This window comes from Pholcus phalangioides, unplaced genomic scaffold (genome assembly GCF_987345545.1).
Source record: "Pholcus phalangioides strain wild (caught in Gottingen) unplaced genomic scaffold, Ppha-v1.0 ptg000007l_1, whole genome shotgun sequence".
In the NCBI taxonomy this organism is placed as follows: Eukaryota; Metazoa; Arthropoda; class Arachnida; order Araneae; family Pholcidae; genus Pholcus; species Pholcus phalangioides.
The window spans coordinates 39,620,178-39,639,656 of record NW_028301600.1 but is presented as its reverse complement, the minus strand read 5'-3'; the positions used below and the strand labels follow the sequence as shown (position 1 = coordinate 39,639,656).

At 34.3% G+C, this 19,479-nt stretch overlaps 1 protein-coding gene across 2 annotated transcripts in view; it reads right to left on the bottom strand.

The window, feature by feature from the left end:
• Nucleotides 1–3,729: 3,729 nt before the first annotated feature.
• LOC149085266 (ankyrin repeat and BTB/POZ domain-containing protein 1-like) overlaps nt 3,730–19,479 on the bottom strand; it is a 103,434-nt gene continuing 87,684 nt past the window's right edge. The window contains exons 10-13 of one of the 2 annotated variants that reach the window (XM_089233178.1): nt 14,012–14,176; nt 10,591–10,791; nt 10,356–10,491; nt 3,730–4,205 (exon numbers count right to left, since the gene is read on the bottom strand). In XM_089233178.1, coding sequence (XP_089089304.1) covers nt 4,195–4,205; nt 10,356–10,491; nt 10,591–10,791; nt 14,012–14,176 — 513 coding nt within the window. In that variant the 3' untranslated portion in view covers nt 3,730–4,194. Of the gene's footprint in view, nt 4,206–10,263; nt 10,492–10,590; nt 10,792–14,011; nt 14,177–19,479 lie in introns of those variants that run through there. The other variant, XM_089233177.1, reaches the window with a different exon arrangement.

The following is a 19,479-nucleotide window of genomic DNA, read 5'->3' as shown; positions in this document are numbered from 1 at the left end:
CTTAAATCTTCTAAATTGGATAGAAATACTCTTGCGATTCACAAGCGCAAGGTGTAGCAGAGTTCGAAGCACAATACGACTGACATAACTAATAACTAACTTTATTATAAATTAAAACGAAAACATTACATAACACTCATGAAGGTATGCAACTTATTCTGCGCGAGTGCAAACATCCACTGGTGACAAAACAAACCGATGTGGCAGTATAACATACACAGTTGCTAAGTTACAGCCAAGGTTGGCGAGATATTGTAATTCAACACTCCCTCCCGATATGAAGCCCAATACCTTTGTGAATGCAATTAAAAATTACTTTTGACAATGGCTTCGACATGATATCTGCCCTTTGATCTCAGGAGGATACATTCATTGCAGAACATCACATTATTTTTCACACACTGAATGAAATCAAACGTCAATATGCTTTGATTTGTGATGAAATTGCAGATTTTGCACCAGTTTTATAGCACTTTGGTTGTTCACATACAGAACTGGAATGTCACAATTCACTTAGTTCTTTGAACTACAGCTTCAACATCTGAATACAAAGAGACCATTTCAAAAGCTGACCGTCGAGTTTTCCTATCACCAGCATGATCTGCATCACTGTAAACACAGAAGTTTGATCTCAGAGATGAATGATACATCAGGCCTAAAAATCAATGATACCACAACGATATCTAGATCCTTTTTACATGAATCCAGTCACCTTTTGTTGGTTCACACAATGCTTGAGACACAAGTTACAGCAAGAGCTATATCCAGCCACTGCTAGATACTGTAAACACCAAACTGCTTTTCTATAGGGAACATCGACTAGATCAGCTCCTTCCCGAGCTTTAGTGGTTTCACTTGGCTTAGCTTGCTTCATACCAAAATGATGCAGGATTTTCTCAGTATACAGACCTTGAGATATGAAAATGTCCCCATTTTCTTTCTGTTGAACTTGGGCACCCAAGAATGAGTCTAGTGGACCATCAGTTATCTTGAATTCCTGCTTCAGATCAGCGATCAGCTTGTCTAGCTCTGACTTGTCTGATCCAGCTACCAGTCTGTCATCACCATAGACAGTGATGATAAGCATCTCTTCCTCAGTCTTTCTAGTAAACAAACATGGATCAGCCTGAGATTGTTGAAAATTCATCTTGGTGATCAACTGCATGAATCAATGATTCCAGTATCAAGGAGCTTGCTTTTATCCATAAAGTGAATGTATAAGATGATGCACTCAACCAAAGCTATCACATATCCCTCTGGTTGTCACATATGAATTTCTTCATCAAGGAATCCGTACAGGAAAGCTATTTTTACATCAAAATTGATAGATACAATTTGTGTGAAACTGCAACATTTAGAACAGTACTCAGGATATCAAAACGAGCAACGGGTAAAAACAAGTCATCATGATCTTGACCTTTTCTCTGAGCAAAATCTCTTGTGACAAGCCTAGCTTTCACCTTGTCAAGTGATCTGTCTGCTCTTGTTTTGATTCAGTAACCCCACTTATCAAGAATTCTTTTTCCAGTTGGAAATTCTGTCAGTTCCCAGGTTTGATTCTCTTTGTGAGACCTCATTTCTCCCTCAATAGCATGATGCCACATTTTTGCTTCAGGTGCACTTACTGCTTCACTATAACTGGCAGGAGTGCTAACGCCAGTCAAGACCAACAGCACATAGTTTTCTGTACAAAAAGCAGGTGGTCTGCGTTTTCAAAGAGGATACAGTTTTTTTGAAAATTTCTGGCTGCTCTTGGTGTTAATCATTAATCCTCAGGGACACTTGTCTGTTGTCATCTTCATCACTGCACTCATCACAATTTTTGATAAAATCCACAGTTTCTGGTTTGAATGATGATTCTTCACCGAAAATAACATTACATTTCAATTCTATAGCATTTTTAGATAGGATGTATACACAATATCCATTGTAAACCTGGTAACCACCAAGCAGCCCTTCCACAGACTTTTCGTCCAACTTTCGATGCCTTTGTTTTAGTTGATGAGCATAACACCTTGTGCCAAATGTTCATAGACATTTGAAATTAAAATTGTCTGGCTTATCATACAACTCATGCAGTGTTTTACTATCTACTGGAGTCTGACCTGTGTGGTTGAGAACAAACACAACAGTATTGCACGCCTTTGCCCACAGTTTCTTAGGAAGTTACTTATGATGAACCATGGCCCTGTCTACTTCGACAATTATACAATTTTCCCTTTCAGCCGTCCTATTTTTTTCAGGTGTTTCAACCATGACACGCATCTCAATATCATGGTCATTAAGATTCTTCATGCCATTATTTACAAATTCAGTTCCAGAATCTCACAGAAATTGCTTCACAACATCACCTATCGTTTTAATTTTGCTGAGAAAAGTCTCTATGCAAGAAGCCACGACAAAACTTTTTTTAACCGTCTTTCATAATCAGCATGAAATGAGAACCACCTACTGAGATGTCTCCCTTGGGTCTCTCAACATTAGTGTTAATTTGTTCACCAGGTTGTGTTGCTATCCATCCAACACAAAATTCAGTGTCACCAGCAGACACACAGCAATTTCCCTGCCTCTTGAAAAACTTTTCACATTGTTTTTCATTTTGATGCACCAACCTCTCATGCATTAATTGGAGAGTGTCACTCAAACTTGAAATGAGTACCAGTACAGACACTCAATTTTCTGATCACCATGTTTATGATCAGTGTTTCCCAAAATGGGCAATATCGCCTCCTGGTGGGCGATAGAAGATATGGATTTAATATAGAATCCACTTGAGTTGGAGGGGGCGATGGAAAAAAAAGTTTGGGAAACTATGTTCATGATGAATAATCCATTTTTTGACTTTTCTCCAACTGAAACAGTCATGCAGTTTCTTTTATATAGCAAAATCCATTCACAAAAATCACTCAGATTTTTCTCCAGAGCATGCGTTATGGAGAAGAGCTGATATTTCAAATTGGGCATGTAACCACACATCAGTGAGAAAGTTGCGATTCCACTTTTACCACTGACTTTCGTTTTCACATTTATCTGACTGCATCCATAGGGGAGAAACTTCTCCCCAACAAGCTGCATTGGCAACCTCGGGTAGTTTGAATTCCTCGAAAATATGCCATTCGGTGTCATGTGGTGTGATGCTCCTGAGTTCCCAATCCAGTTATCGGCCACTTGTAGTGACATATATAACATCGCCGAGCCTGAGTTCGGCGCACTTTCGATTTTTCGTTGAAGATGACCACTTTTTCCACGCAGGAAACACATGATTTTCATGGTAGATCCAGTTTTCCTGTAATTTTTTGTCCTTGTTTCCATTTCTCTTCTATCCTTTTTGATGGCGAGCTGTCTGAACATCATTGTAACTAGCGCTGTTGCTCAAATTGCCTTTCTGTCAAAAGCTTGATTGATCGCATGGGCGGAGATGGGGGCCCAGGATCAAAGGTGGAGTCAACTGATCTAATGTATATGTATATATAAATTGACATCATCAGACTTTCAAGTCTCTCTGCCTATGATTGACCGTTCATCCAGCAGTATGCCATCCCATACCGTCTTGAAGGCTAGGTATTCCTTAAGCAGTGTTGACACAATTCAAAACAGCAACATCGTTCTGGGAACCTCACATTTTAAAATGCGCTGAAGCTTGTCATTTTGTAATGTTTATAGTACATTCTTGTTTTTTGTTTCCCAACAATAAATCATCAGTGGACGGCAAGAATGAATGACAACATTTTTTTCACTTGAAAATATTTATTTAACAATGCCAAGCTTAAATTACAATTTAATAGTTTTAGATTCTTCCAATAACTCAATGCAAATTTTAGAGTTTTAAAGTTAAACATATCACAGAAGTATCACATTACAATTTGAATGGTTTTATCAGATCTGTCTGACTAGAACATCACTTAGTCTATTGCACAGGAACCATCACACCATGAAGCCATTGCCAGTTTCTTTCAGTTAGAGTCCAAGAAGATCCACACCATCTTACGACCGGCCGATGCAGGAAAATTGGAGAAATTCCAACACTTTATGAAGTTATCACGATCTGTGGGATCTCATCATAACTGAAGTACCGACAAGAATTTTTGGGAGAAAACTTTTACCTTCTAACCATTTGAACAGCAATGAAGGAGTGGCCACCAAGGTAGGACTCAGATGATTCAGGAAGTAACCAAGCACTCAAGAAAAGTAATCTCAGGTCATGGCTAAATCAGGATAGAAGAGCAAACAAAAGTGAATGTTCACAACACGTACACTGGTTATAAAGGGAAATTCCCCATCATGTGAATTCACCAGAGCCAATCTGCTTTGAGACTCGTTCGGTATTGAAATTAGGATAATATTTCAGACAGAGAAACTAGTTTACGGCCCACCATCGGCATGAAGGTAAATAATGCACTTTATTTTATGTATAAACATATTTCCCGGTATTTTAAATTAAAAACACAAAATTGCACGTTTATTAAATTTTCTTTAACTGAAGTGGATAAGGACTCACTGCAAGGCTTCCATCAGCAATCCACGGGCCCCCCCCCCATGTTACAATTTGCTTCTATAAATGTATTCTGGCAGCAACTGATGAAAGATACGACAGTTTCTTTCTTGCTTCACTCTAGGTGAAACAACTCCACCCACAGCTAGTCTAGTCAATGCAACAATGACTTGTCATAGATTGCTAGTAGCTTCTCTGGCTGTTGTGCATATTTTTACAAAGTCAAAGTTAGTTTCATCGAGGCTTTAAGTAATAAGCAACAGTGCTTTCACCTATGTCAGTCTTTTTTTGGATCGATGAAACTCTACAGCCTCAGCGAGCAACAAACTTTCATTTTGTCCACAAAAATGTGATAAACAGCCCATCCCATTTCTTAGAATTTCATTATTAATGAATGAAATTTTTTCATGAGGATTATACACTGCTACGGACTAAACAATGTCTTTTTTTTCTGCAATTAGCAGAATTTACATCTGGATTAGCGCTTTTCAAGTATTATGTCAGCATATTTTTAGCCATTTTGACCCCCCCTCCCTCGTCAGCAAAATTTTGTCAGCTCTACCTCCAAACGCATATTGGTGGGATCCGAGACATAGAAAGGGGCATGGGGGGCTCATGCCCCCTTCCAGATGATCAAAAAAAAATTTTTTTTAATTAAAATTTCGGTAGAAAATACCTTTATATGTTATTATAATCAATTTGTTAATTTCAAGGCTAAGAAATTCATTGTGACCCACCCTCTAAGCCATATAATGATAAATCCGTGGCTCGGGGGGTTATCTGATGTGGCCTGCCCCCTCAAACGTAATTTCGTAAAAATGAACTAAGCACCACATTTACAGATTGCTTAAGTGACCAGTGGCACAATTCCAGATCATTTAAGTGACCAGTGGCACAATTCCAGATCATTTAAGTGACCAGTGGCACAATTCCAGATCATTTAAGTGACCAGTGGCACATTTTCAGATCACTCAAGTAGGCCCATGGCACATTTTCATATCACTCAAGTAGGCCCGTGGCACATTCACAGATCACTTAAGTTACCCATGACACAGTTCCAGAACACTTAAGCAATCCGTGGCACATTTAGAGATCCCTTGAGTGACAAGTGGCATAGTTTTAGAGCATTTAAGTGGCCCCCAATGCGATTCTACATCACTCAAGTTACTTGCTGCACATTCTCAGATTGCTTAAGTGATCTGCGGCATAATTACAGATCACTCGAGTAATGCGTTGCATAGTTTCAGAGCACTTAAGTGGCCCAGACACGTTTCCAGATCACTTGGATCCGCGAAACATTTAAAGATCACTAAAGTGGCTCTGTAGGAGACTTATCAATAGGGAGAATGTTAGCTCAGGTGTCCACAAACTAGGAAAAGGTTTTTCTCATTTTTGGCGCCCTGAGTAAGATGCCATTAAGAATATTTCATATTTTTATAAAGGGTGGTTGATGACGTAAGCATTATCCAAACACCCCTCCCCCTTGTCATCAAAAGTCAGCAAATTGGAGTCTTCCCCCATAGATGCTGACGTAATATTTGAATGACTCCTTATACACAGGAAAATATGTTTGTTTGTGTGTGTTTATAATTCTTATTCAAGATTCACATACAGGAAAGAGAAAAACAGAAATAAATGACTCACTTTGAGATGCTGAAAAAATCTTACAACTTGAAGAAAACTAATACCATGTAACAAAAATAAAATCGAAAATTTCACTAGAATCTCACCAGATTTTCATCTCCATCATTCACATTGAGCTTTTTGGCCCATCCTAAAAGGCAGTTGGCATATCTTGTCAAGCAATCCAATTCTTGATGAGCAATTTTTACTGCGTCGATTTGTGATTATGACTTTCCTGCTCTAAAGATCATTCATTGGTTAACCACTCCAAAGCAGGGCTGTCACAAAATATCCCCTCGAAAGTGCTACCTCTCTCTCTCCCTCCCCCACATCTACAAATTTGAAGTGTCAACAGTAACAAAATTAGTCTCTCACCTGTACCTAACACTTTTTTTTGGCATTTGAACAGCGATCAATAGTCCACCCCCACTTGAAAGTCATAGAAGGCACTACAATCGCTTTTGATTCCTGTCTTCTGAGTCTACCCCAACATAGATGTATCTAGCTTTCTATAGTTATGTTCTAAACTGATGGCTATTAACAAGGCCCGGATGTTGTTGACCTAAAAAATCTTGAAAATGGCCAAAAAATTTGAAAAATGCCTTAAAAACTAAAAGAAATATTCCCCAAAAATGACAAAAAATGTGGTTAAAATAACAAAACAAATTTCTCTAGAAACTGAACCAGCCATTATATTGACTGTAGGTCAAAGAAAAAAAAAATTCTTATAGTATCTATTGAAAATCACATTCATTCTCAACATTAGATTTCATCAAAAATTGCGAGTGGAAATTTTTCAAAAAAACAATTCATAATTTATGAGTGGGTTAGGAGATCTACAGACAAAATATAAATTTCTGAAAAGACAAGATGAACGTTTCTCAACATCAACAGATGTTATTGGGAAAGGGGATCTGATCTACTTCTGTGTTAATTTCTCTTCAATTTCAAACCTTTTAGACTTTCCTGTAAAGACATTAAACATTTTTCTACAGGCAATAAGTCCACTTTTTTTCCCCATTATTTTTTCAAATTTCATGACAGCAAATTGACCCCACTGACTTTATTGATAGCATAAATAAGTTCCATACTTTTCTGCAAGGACTGAATGGTGAAAACCAGAATGCTAAAGCTTGATCTTATGTCATCTCAGTTCTTCAATATTCCCCCAAGCCAAAAAAAAAAAAAAAATAGATCTTACTGCATGCAGCAATAAGATCAGAATGTTTTTAATTCATTTTCATTTATTGTTTGGTTAAATGTGGCCAGCTCTTGGAAGTTTTGCTCAATAACTAAATTTACCAGGAATTGATTCTATAAACTTTGTTTATCATCTAGAAAGGAAGATACAAGTTGAGTAATGAAAGTAATGATTTTTTTGTTTAAAACAATTTTAGCCTACTTTTTATTTTGTAAAAAATTTCTACAGTGAAAACATAGCCTAAAAATGTCAAAAAATGCCCTAAAACCTGAAAAGGTATTGAAAAAATGCAGAAAATGCAAACGTCATCAACACCTGGGCCCTGGTTATCAACCTCCCCCAATCTTAAAGAAAAGACAACTTACATTGTCAACTTCAGCACAGCCCTCAATGTGATCGGTACTGAAAAAAGTTTCATCTATGGTCATGCAACGCTGAGCTGATTGTAACTTTTTTTAACTGTTCTACATCTCTCCTTCTAATGGCAGTAAAAGACAACCCAATCTGCTCTTGAAAAATCCTGCATTTCTTTCAGATGTCTTCACAAGTATATCCATATTCTAAAACACAATCATAAGAATCACCCTAGTTGCCAAACTTTTTTGGTTTGCAGTGCCCTTTGTACAGACCTTCTCTGTCCAAGTTAATCTAAAATAAAGATTGGGTTGTGTACGAAAGGGCCAGATTCTAGGAACAGGGGAAAGGAAGAGGTGTCAACTGTCTTCATAAAAAATAATAATGGGGAAAAAATAAACAAATAAAAATATTACTTTTTTTGCAAAGAAAACATACTTCCAGCAACACCAATCACTTTTAACTTCCGTCATTCCTGCCTTTACATGTGAAAAGTATGAAAATGTTTTGCCTTGAGTCACACTATAAGCCTACCTAACAGCTACAGGGCAGTTTGATTAATTTCAAGGCAATTATTCAAATTCCTAAACAAAATGCATTACATAAGGGAAAAAATACAAATGCTTTAATAAACTGTCATTCAATTGAATTAATAAATCTATTAGGTGAGATGTATCGTGTCCCCTTCCCCCCTAGTAGCTTACCAAGGTGCAAAATAATGCAGCAGAGCATAGTTTGGGAACATCTATCCTAGTGAAATAAAGCAGAGCCAAACTTAAGCAGATGCGAAGTGTGTGGTCGCACTGGGTTGCTTAATTTTAGGGCCACAAAAACAGGATAAAAATACTTTGATTACATTTTAACTTCAACATTTTCACAAAGCAATAGCTTAAAATTTTGCCCAGGACCTCTTAAATTTAGACATCGAACACTCTAACCAAGGTTTTAACAGAACCCCCCTTCCCCAAGTAAAGAGAAGGATGCTGGATCAAAGGGGACACTAAATTCTTAATGGAATTTTATGTATAGGAACATAATTTGAAATATCTAATAGGTTTAGACAAATAAATCAAGTTAAAATATAAATTTTTAATAGAAATTTCAATCAGATTGAGTTGAGTTAATCACAGTTAAAAATTGAGACTCAACTAAAGTTTTAACTGTGATTAGCAACTGATAGATTAATCAGACCAGCCCCAATTAATATCTAAAAAGTCTCTTTCCTTGAAATATTGTTTTTTTACTACACTCATTTGTATAAGCTGTAATTTGATTTTCAGAAATCCTGCCATATATGGCACAAAATGAATGAACTTCACTATTTACAGTTTGAATAAAAATAATAGATAAAAAATATTTTCTCAAATCTTTTACACAACTGTTTTTCATCAAAAATATATTGTGTATATGAACATGTGTAAACAAGTTTTCACAATTATTAGACATCACAGAATAGATTACATGGCAATTTATCACTCACCATTCTTCACTTGATAGTAACCAGCACATAAATTATTGCATACAAATGTACATATATGGAAAATTAACAATTCATTCAGAGTTATAATAGCTCTCGCAAGTTATTATTGAATTGATTATTGCTGCTTTGCAATTTATAAAAAAAATTATACTGTTAATTACTTAAATTAAACAATTAAATATGAGAGAAGATTTTCTGCCAACCAAACCACACCAAAATCTAAAGTTTAGTTCAGTGCTTAAAAATTTACCTGTGAAGTTTATAGTCATGATACCATCATAAACTAACCTTTAACTGAGATTATAAATAATTCAATTTATCAAAATTTTATAGTTGGCAAAGTTAGAAATTAATCCTGCAATAAGACTGAAAAAAAAAAGACCTATACACTATAGGGCTTGAATCATGGGCTATGTTTTGGATTACCTATACTCTAGTAGCTCCTCTCACCTTTAAAATAATCTTATGAAAGGCCACACACTTTCCGAAAAAAATTATAGTACTACTAGAAACATTCCTGGAACTCATTACTTGTTAACTTTCCACCTAACCAAACTTTTGACTGTTTATAAAATTGAAAAGTGCCTCAAACAGACATAGGTTCAATGATATTCAGAACATCCAATGCATACAGAGAGATATTGCACATCATTCTGGGAAACAAATTCAAGGAATGTCTCTAACTGTGACATCTATATCTAGTATATCACATTACAAGAGATCTTTGATGGTCAGAATAATCTTGAGTATGAAAAACTACTTTAGAATCGATTTTGAGAATCATATTGTAACACCTAGTACACAATAAGTCAGGAAAACTTTTTAAGTTTTAAAATGTCAGCAAAAGAAAAACTTGTTGATAAAAGATATGGATCATTACTGTCAAGAAACAGTGTTTGGGAAAGAATTGAGTATGATGTACAAACTATGAGGTCAGTGGATTTCAGCCATTGACGTAAAAGTTGGCACTTAAATTTTGGGTAAATTATGTTAACAACTATCAGTTTATAATGGAACTTCTTGATTCAACACAATTTCATTTTTTTATAGTAAGTGTGTAAAAAGATGCACTGTGATAAGGATGCGAATGATAAAGTAAATCACAAAGGCCACTTATGTTTTCACAGAAAGCTTTTAAGCATCAAGGCCCAAAGTTTCCAAAAGTTTATCAATCATTTCAAGTTTTTCATTTGCTTCTTGCATACCCGAAAATGTTTGCAAGTTGCTTGTGATATGGAACCGCACATCATCAATAACAGCTATAGAGTCAGTTTCTTGTCTATGATAGACATCTCTTGCATCTGCTATTATTAAAGCTTGAAATTCATTTCTTGGCATCATCTGATTCAAAATAAAAATTGGTTAAAACACAAAAATATAAAAACAGTTATATACCAAAGCGCAAGTATTTTTGAATAGTACCGCAACTAACACAGATACCTGTTCCAAATTCTTTCCAATAAATTCAGTACATTTATCTTCTAAACGAGGTAAACAGTAGACTCTAGCTAACTTCAACATCTCTATGACATTTGTTGTGTCTAGCATCCTGGAAATTACTGTAGCACACTGGCGCTTTAGTCCAAGTAGTAAATACATATCAGCTGTACAAAGTATGTCTAAAACATCATGTGCATTAATCTACAGTAACAAAATGTAAAAGAGAAATTAATCAGCATCTGAAAATAACTTACTAACCTGAATCAAAATACTATTTTAATATGCTCCAATAGTCTTTTTAAAATCAGTATTCCAAATCAATGTTTCTTAAAGTAGGAATACAATTACCTACGGGTGAGGGAACAGACCATAGCAGTAGTAGAAGCTACGGGTATAAATTTGTGTTTTATAGGTTGACTTAAGATGGTGAGGGTTGCACTGAAGAAAAAGTTTGAGAAGTGAATGCTGAAAATAATTTATTCCTGGAAGACAAGCAAATAGAAAAATTTCCTCTTCTCACTTGAACAGTTTTTATCAGTATTCTCAAATACATTGGTGTATGCATGAGGGGGAATCTGGGGTTCAACCTCCTCCCATCCTTGAGCTAAGAGATTGTAGTATTGTTTTGGAATAAAAAATTCATCCCACCCTCTTCGAAAGAAAAAAATGCTGAGCACCACCCCCCCAACTTTGAGAATATCCCCTGCTTTAAAATTTTTTATTTTTTGTTGGGTTTCTTGTCTGGGTTTATCATGCCACGGGTACCATTCCAACACCATTCATGGTTTTGCAGTGCACAAAAGCAAATGTTGCCATTTGAATTTTTGTTGCTGTAACCATGAGAGTTGGGATTTGTTTTTTTCTTCATTCTTGAGTGCATACTTTGAAACACTTATATCTTGAATTTCATTTTCATTCGTTTTTATTGTGACTGCTAAGGGCTTGTCATGATGGTTCATACTCTTGGAAAGTGAAAAATTCAAGGATTATTCAAGCACTTTTCCAGGCAAAATTAAAAAATTCAAGGACATTTATATCGTGGTTGATAAAAATCATGATTTTTTTTCCAAAAAATGAAATTAATTGGATTTTTTTATTTATGTTCCACATTTACTCATTTTAATTTAGTTTGAAATACTAATTTATTAAAGATAATAATTTTTAAAACAATTATATTTCTAATTTCAGCTTGCAGACAATATTAAGTTCTAAAGGTCTTGCTTTAAAAAAAACAACAACATTGTAGTTTTATCGAAGGACATTTCAGCAAAAAACATTTTATGTTTGAAACACTATTGAAATGTGCTTTTGATAAAAAAAAAAACAGAAAGCACATGGTCATATATTCAGGATGATCATATGACCAATATTTTCATGCAAATTTTGGCCATCTCGACTTTTTCATAAAAATGTATCATTGTTTCTCGACTTTTTCATAAAAATGTATCGTTGTTTCTCGAATTTTCAACAGTCATTTGAATTTTATTCTTACTTAAATTAAGTATTAAAATTATTTCCCCAACTCCAAAATATATATTATGATAATTTATGACCTTAAATTTGTATTTTCATTTCATGTATGTCATGTTAAAATTTTTTTCATTTAAATATATACTGTTTCAACACGATAGTGCTTCATTTTCTTCCTTAGGTGATTTTTTGGCAATTTCAGCACCAACTGGCAATTTTTCTTACCTTTGGTATCATTTTTTTGGTGACATTTGGCAATTTTGCCATATATTTTTAAAGAGAAAATGGAATATGGTTAACCTACATTTATGCAACAGACATTAATTCACATATTAATTCAATTGTTTAAAATATTTTCAAGCAATATCTTAAGCGCAGTGTTTTGAAAATAAATTTTAAGCAACATCCTTTTGATCTAAAAAATACCTCAGGTATGCATGACCATATGTCGTTTTAAACATTGTCTCATAACTCATCGTTGTTGCTCTACTCATTTTTGCCCCAGTGGAAAAAAATGGTTTGGGGGATTTAGTTGAGGGGAAAAGAAAAATTGATGGAAGAAATTCACATACAAAAAAAATTTCAAGCACTTGAAGAAATGGTTATTATTTTTTTCAAGGACTGCAATGATTTTTCAAGGACTTATAAAGACTTGAAAATGATCTTTTTTCTTTCAAAGATTTTCAAGGACTGTACAAATCCTGCTTGTATATTGCAAAGTTATTTTATGACCAGCTTGTATATTTATACATATAATCATATGCATTTTAATAAATATTATTCAAATTATCTTCATTCCTGATTTTAAAAAAGATTATAGATCAAAATAAACTTTGTTGAAAAAAAACAGAAACTGGCCATTTTTCTAAAAAAATTCAGGAAGGACAAAAGTATATGAAAATAATGGAATGTTGCTTTGGATCATATCAATGCGCAAGTGAGCGTATCAAACATGTAATAAATATAAAAAAATTTCTGATTTTCGGCACACACCACAATTTATTTTGGGGAACAATAGCCACTGGATTGGTCACGGCAACTTCACCTACGTCACTTGTGTTCAACTTTGACCCAATCAAGTGCCCAAAAGAAAAAAAACGGAAAACATACATCTAAGCACCGCCCCTGAAGGGGGAACAACCGGACAAAGAACCCTCAACGTGATCTCAAATCAGCTTAACAAAATTTTAAATTTTTCTTAGATTTAAAATAATTCAAATAACATTCAGTCAACTAATTCAGCACATCAACCAAACTTTGGCAAATAAAATATCACACAATTTGATGTTACACTTATGGGTGGTGATGTTATTCTCACCTGAAACCATGTTTTTTCTCTAAAACCCATGTGGGTTTCAACAATAATTTCTAGATTATTTAAATGATTTTCACCTAAATATTTTAATGAATTATCACAGAATATTCACAAGACATTAGGGCAAACCGACATTCAATTTTTTTGGCAAAACACTCATCAGCCTATGTGAAAAAAATAGCAGTGTTTATGAATGTGGAAGTGATTAATTCAAAATGCACATAATTAATAAATGTATATTTTTCAAAAACAGTCAAATACTAGAGTGTCCAAAATCCTATCAGAAAATAAAATTTCATTACATTTTGATGTTTTAAACTGCCCAAAACAAGATGTATAAACATAGAAATAAAAAAATATATATGTGCATCATGCATCTTCCTGCTCAGGGAAAGATTGTGCGCGGTAGGCCCTTTTTTCCCTCTTCCCCCTTTTTTTTTAAATATATTCTCTCTTCCTTAGCAGTGATTCTCACTTCATTGGATTAGATTCAGATTGGAGCATTTTCTGCTAGAAAATATTTCTCAGGTTTCCTCCGTAAAATCATCAGACATAATGTTTTACACATATAGCATTTCTTTAACCCATTCAAGTGAAAATATCCTGTCAAAAAGTGCCAGTACAAAAAGTTCATACTTCAGCTGTGTCTTGGTAAATGTATTTTACAATTGGAACAAATGTGTCTGTTGTGACATTGCGCAATGTAATAACAGGAAGATCAGTTTCTGCAATCTGGAAAGATTCTTTAAAATGATCCTCAAGAAGACCTCTGAAGAAATCACTTCTTCCACAAAAGAACACCTGAGAACCATAAAGAAATATATAAAGTATTGTGTAATTTTTACTTAGTGACAAATTAAATAAATTATTAAAAATAGCGTACCATTAAATGTGTAGAGAGATATATAGTTAGACCTGTGTTAGTGGATAATACCATATGAGAGTATAAACTGGTTAGTGGATAACTTTTTTTCTATGCTATAATCACATTTCCATATACTAATGTAAAAAAAATCAGATAATTGTGGCCAAAAAGTCACATACTAAATACGGGGTGATTATAAAAAAACGATCCCGACATATGGGCCCCTAACTATCATACCATTCACAGAAAATGAATGAAATTTTGGCATAAGGTATTTTGAGGTATGCGCTCAAGAATGATATGGAAAACAACAGTGTCACTCTAACAGTTACGGTTACAGTGAGAAAACTTCGAAAATATCAAATGGCAACACCAAGTTTTTTGTATTGGAATGCGATCTCCATACTGAAAAACACTAAATAGCGTTGGAATGGCACCTGTAGCACGAAAATCCCCGGAGCTAGGCAAGGAAAAAGTAAAAAGGACTTTGCCGTGCATCAGAGCATTAATGTTTGTTTCATTCGTCACACCGTTTCTTCGGCTGAGATCCCAGTCTGATTAGTCCTCCACAAGGTCATGTGGAAAATTTGTGAAACACAATAAAATGCTTTATTTTATGCTGCTTCTCTGTCCTTATTGGTTGTCCTCACTTTTAGCCTATCTACCGCCGGTGATTTTCACGCTACAGTTGCCGTTCGAACGCTATTTAGGGTTTTTCACAATGGAGATCACATTCCAATACAAAAAACTTGGTGTTGCCATTTGATATTTTCGAAATTTTCTCACTGTAACCGTAACTGTTAGAGTGACACTGTTGTTTTCCATATCATTCTTGAGCGCATGCATCAAAATACCTCATGCCAAAATTTCATTCAGTTTCTGTGAATGGTATGATAGTTAGGGGCCCATATGTCGGGATAGTTTTTTTTATAATCACCCTGTATATATATACTACAGTCGGACCCAAATTTAGTGAGCTCCGATTCAACAAATTCCCTGATTTAATGATTTTTTTTTGAAATTCTAGTGAAAATAGAGGTGAAATCCCTATTTAAAAAATTAGAAACCTCGATATAACAAATATTTTTTGAACTATCCAAAAAAATTTTCTCATTTCACGTCATCCAAAACCACAATCCGAAGATTTGACTTCCAAGGAATTGACTTTCAGCCCTCCTTCAGAGACAAACAAAAAAAGGGGGAACAGGAACCTGTTCCTTTTTGAATAAAGAGGAGGCAATAAAGCCATTCTCTCATAATGTACATGGAATGTATCAGCAATCTGTGTAAAACCTATACAATGAAACATTGCACTGTCCGCATGTTCAGATTTTCAGTAAAAAAAAATAAAGTTACTTCAAATTTGTGCTCTGTCTTGAAAAGTAAAGAATCGCAGATCACATCTGAAGAGAAAACATTTTTCGATTAGCGAAAAAATGACAATTTTGACAAAATTTGATAAATATTAAGCCATATCAAACAAACTTGTATCATGCAATTTTTTCATGCATCCTGACTTTATTCTCAAGTTTATGCATTTTTTCATTTGTCGTCAGAAATAAGTTGTAAAAGCAACCCCCAAAGTAAGTAGCTTTTAAAATTTGCCATTTTGAGTGTGCTTATGCTCCTGATCAATTTGACCAGGATTTAAGGAATAAAATTGTCAATTTCTTCTGATTCGCGAAATCGGAGTACAACTGTATAATCCAAAATCTTCAAACATGAATTAAATAACAATCTCTAAGAGAATACTAAATTTTTCTGTTTATTTTCCCTGTCCACCTGCTTGTATAGCAAGTGTCCGAAGTGTGTTTGTAGTAAAAATTTATGCATAAAAATATATTCGTATAGTTCTATAGTAGAGTACTGTATGAATCATTCTCATAAAATTGGCCAAAATAATGTACCTAGCAATTCATGTTAAATATATTTGACATAGGTTTTTTTTCATCACTTTCTATTTACATTCTTGTCTCTGACATGTCACAACTCTATAATTTTTTTCAACAATTGATTAAATAGAAAGAATTTGGTTGAACAAATTTTCATTTCTTAAGAAAATGTCCTTCTGGCTGTCCTTAGCTCATTTTTAAACTGTTAAATTATTTTTATTTTCAATAATATATATTTCTAGGACCAGTATACTTTCATATTTTTATCTTTTTTATGATTTTAAATATTTTTTATCAATAGTTTATAGCCAAATGAAAATTTTCCCCAGCTTTGGAAAACAGGTGGAGTAAGTAGTTTGGTAGAACTTGAACCAATCAAACTTTGTGTTGAAAAGGTTGAGAAGAATGTAGCCATTACTTGAACTTTTTTTTAAATCAATTGAAGTTAGAAATTATTTTTTCACAAATTAAATTTTATTCAGGAAAAAAGAGACGAGTGATTTTATTAAATGTCCTTCTGGTTAATTTTTTGTGAATTTTTCACTTTACCACATGTTTCAGCTCAAAGACATCTACTATTTCTGAGAAACACATATTTTCAACACGTTTAGGTTTTGATCAGTTTTGCAAAACATATAAAAATGTCTTTCCTCCTGGCATAAGGTAATCAGAAGGAAGTTTTGATCATAAGTTAGGGGGGATATAAATTAAACATTGAGACTAAGTTAAAACTACAATTAAAACATTGAGACTAAATTAAAACATTGAGACTAAATTAAAACATTGAGACTAAGTTAAAACTACAATTAAAACATTGAGACTAAATTAAAACATTGAGACTAAATTAAAACATTGAGACTAAATTAAAACATTGAGACTAAATTAAAACTACAATTAAAACATTGAGACTAAATTAAAACTACAATTAAAACATTGAGACTAAATTAAAACTACAATTAAAACATTGAGACTAAATTAAAACTACAATTAAAACATTGAGACTAAATTAAAACTGCAATTAAAACATTGAGACTAAATTAAAACTACAATTAAAACATTGAGACTAAATTAAAACTACAATTGAAACATTGAAACTACGTCAAAAGATACCATGTTAAACTGTTTGGGTTCAACCGTACATATGATATGCGCGAAGCTTGACAAATTTCTAACTGTGTTATTATTTGATTTAGTGAGTGGCGAGAGAATGGGAACAAGGAATTTAGCGAGGTTATATGAAGCTGTAACATGGTATCTTTTGATTTAGTCTCAATGTTCACTAATATTCCCATAACTGGTAGTATTCAATGTCTAGAATATGTCTTAAAACACACAATTTCTCACAGCCTGAAGCAGAGGATATATGTAATCTCATTCACATGTGTCTCACAAACAGCTTTCAGTTTTGACGACAGGTTTTACACCCAGACAGATGGCCTAGCAATGGGAAATCCCATCTCTCCAATTTTGTGTGATATATATATGGATGGTTTGAACAGAAGCTATTGAACGTTGTGCTCTTTTCATTTTATAGGAGATATGTGGATGATACTTTGCGCTTTGGGACGATTCCAAAGGTGACTTGGAGCAATTGCTACTCATTATGAATGATATGGAACCTCATGTTTAATTCACAGCTGAATTTGAAACAAATAATGAACTGCCTTTGTAACATTACCATTTAGGCCCCCGCAGAAATGGTCCTTATTTCTAGTCATTTTTATGGATTTTATATTGTCTCACCTTTGTTGCCGATTGAATTCAATGTTTACTTCTATGTTGCCAACTTCTATATGATAAAGTTTCGTAATATTGTTTTATTTCATATAAATATGCAAATGAGATGTTATTTGTTGAAAGAATTACGATAATTTCAGTGCCGTTCATTTGTGATTCGTTATCGCATAGCTGATGAGATGAAAGGTTTCTCCATATATACCAGCAGCGTGCTAGGTCAATGCATTCGCATTCACACATTCTCATACTTGAGTTCTATAATCAATTATGTAGAGGTTTGTTGCTGAGTCATCCGGCCTCGCTTTGTACTAAAGGTTCCTATTCCTTCATTGTCATGAGTTGACAAAAAAGTTTCCTGTTGAGATGCTGCTAGAGTAGTTTCGCCTCTCCTCTCCTTGGTCGGCTCTATTCATGTCTGCAAGTGAAGTCATATATTGGAGAGTCACATTGTTGGAGATGGAATATATTTCTGACAGACCTCGGGACATGCTTACGTCCATCCTGGACTCGTTTGAGTGGTGTTCTGCTGAACTTGTGCTATCGAGGTGAAGACAGTGGCGGATCCAGGTAGGGGCGATGGGGGCAATTGCCCCTCCCAAGAGCCTTCAAGCAAACATAATTCTGGTTACCTCATTTTTTTTCTTTATTAATCCTTAATTTTTTATTTTTTTTTCTTCTTCTCAAATTTCCTTTCGCTGAAATTTGTGCACCATAGAAAGTGTGACCTTGAACTTTCTTATGGTGATCTTAAGAGAATAAAAGAAGCCATAGCCGGCCTCTTGAGCCCTCTTTCAGAAGGTGGGATTTTGAACATAGCCTCTCTATAATATCTGAAAATATAGGCCTCGGCCCAATCCAATAATTTGAAGCCTTTATAATTTGAAATCTTTCAGGTGAAAATAAATAAGTACCTAGATTAAACATTGCAAGTGGATCCTGCTTATAACATTTCACCAAAAACTGTTGTAATAAGCAGAAAAACGTTTTATACGGGAAATATCAATGAGTATTAGTGAAAGATGGGATCACAAAAGTGAATCGTACTAAGCAAGAAAAGAGCAGTGCTGCGACCAAATACTTGGTCAGCATTTTGCCCCCCCCCCACCCCATAATATTGAAAGGAAGTATAAAAGGGTGAAATATATCCCTCGGTCCAGCGCCCAGGGCATTAAACCCGCCTCCCCATATAAGTTTAGGAAGGAACATTATAAGTGGAATCCAGTATATAAAATTGATTGTATGGTGTCGGATGTTCTGCGGGAATTAAATTTAACCACGTGAGATTAATATTGTGCGCTTGATAATCATAATAAATTATTTAAAAAATGCAAATCACTCCATTTTGCATGAAAGTAAGCTTTTATTATTTAACGTATTTGTGGTGGAAAAACATGCTTTTGAGAATAGGGTTTTGACAACTCCAGTCTGCACAAAATTGAAAGAGAAATTCATTATTTTAAATCATGGAATCAGAATTTCATTATGCAATTTTTTACTCTTAAATTTTTCTTAATTAAGAACACCAATGAGTACACACATATTTTATTGAAATATGCGCTAATTATTTCTTGTTATCGAAACCAGTCTATACTTATTTCTATAACACTTCC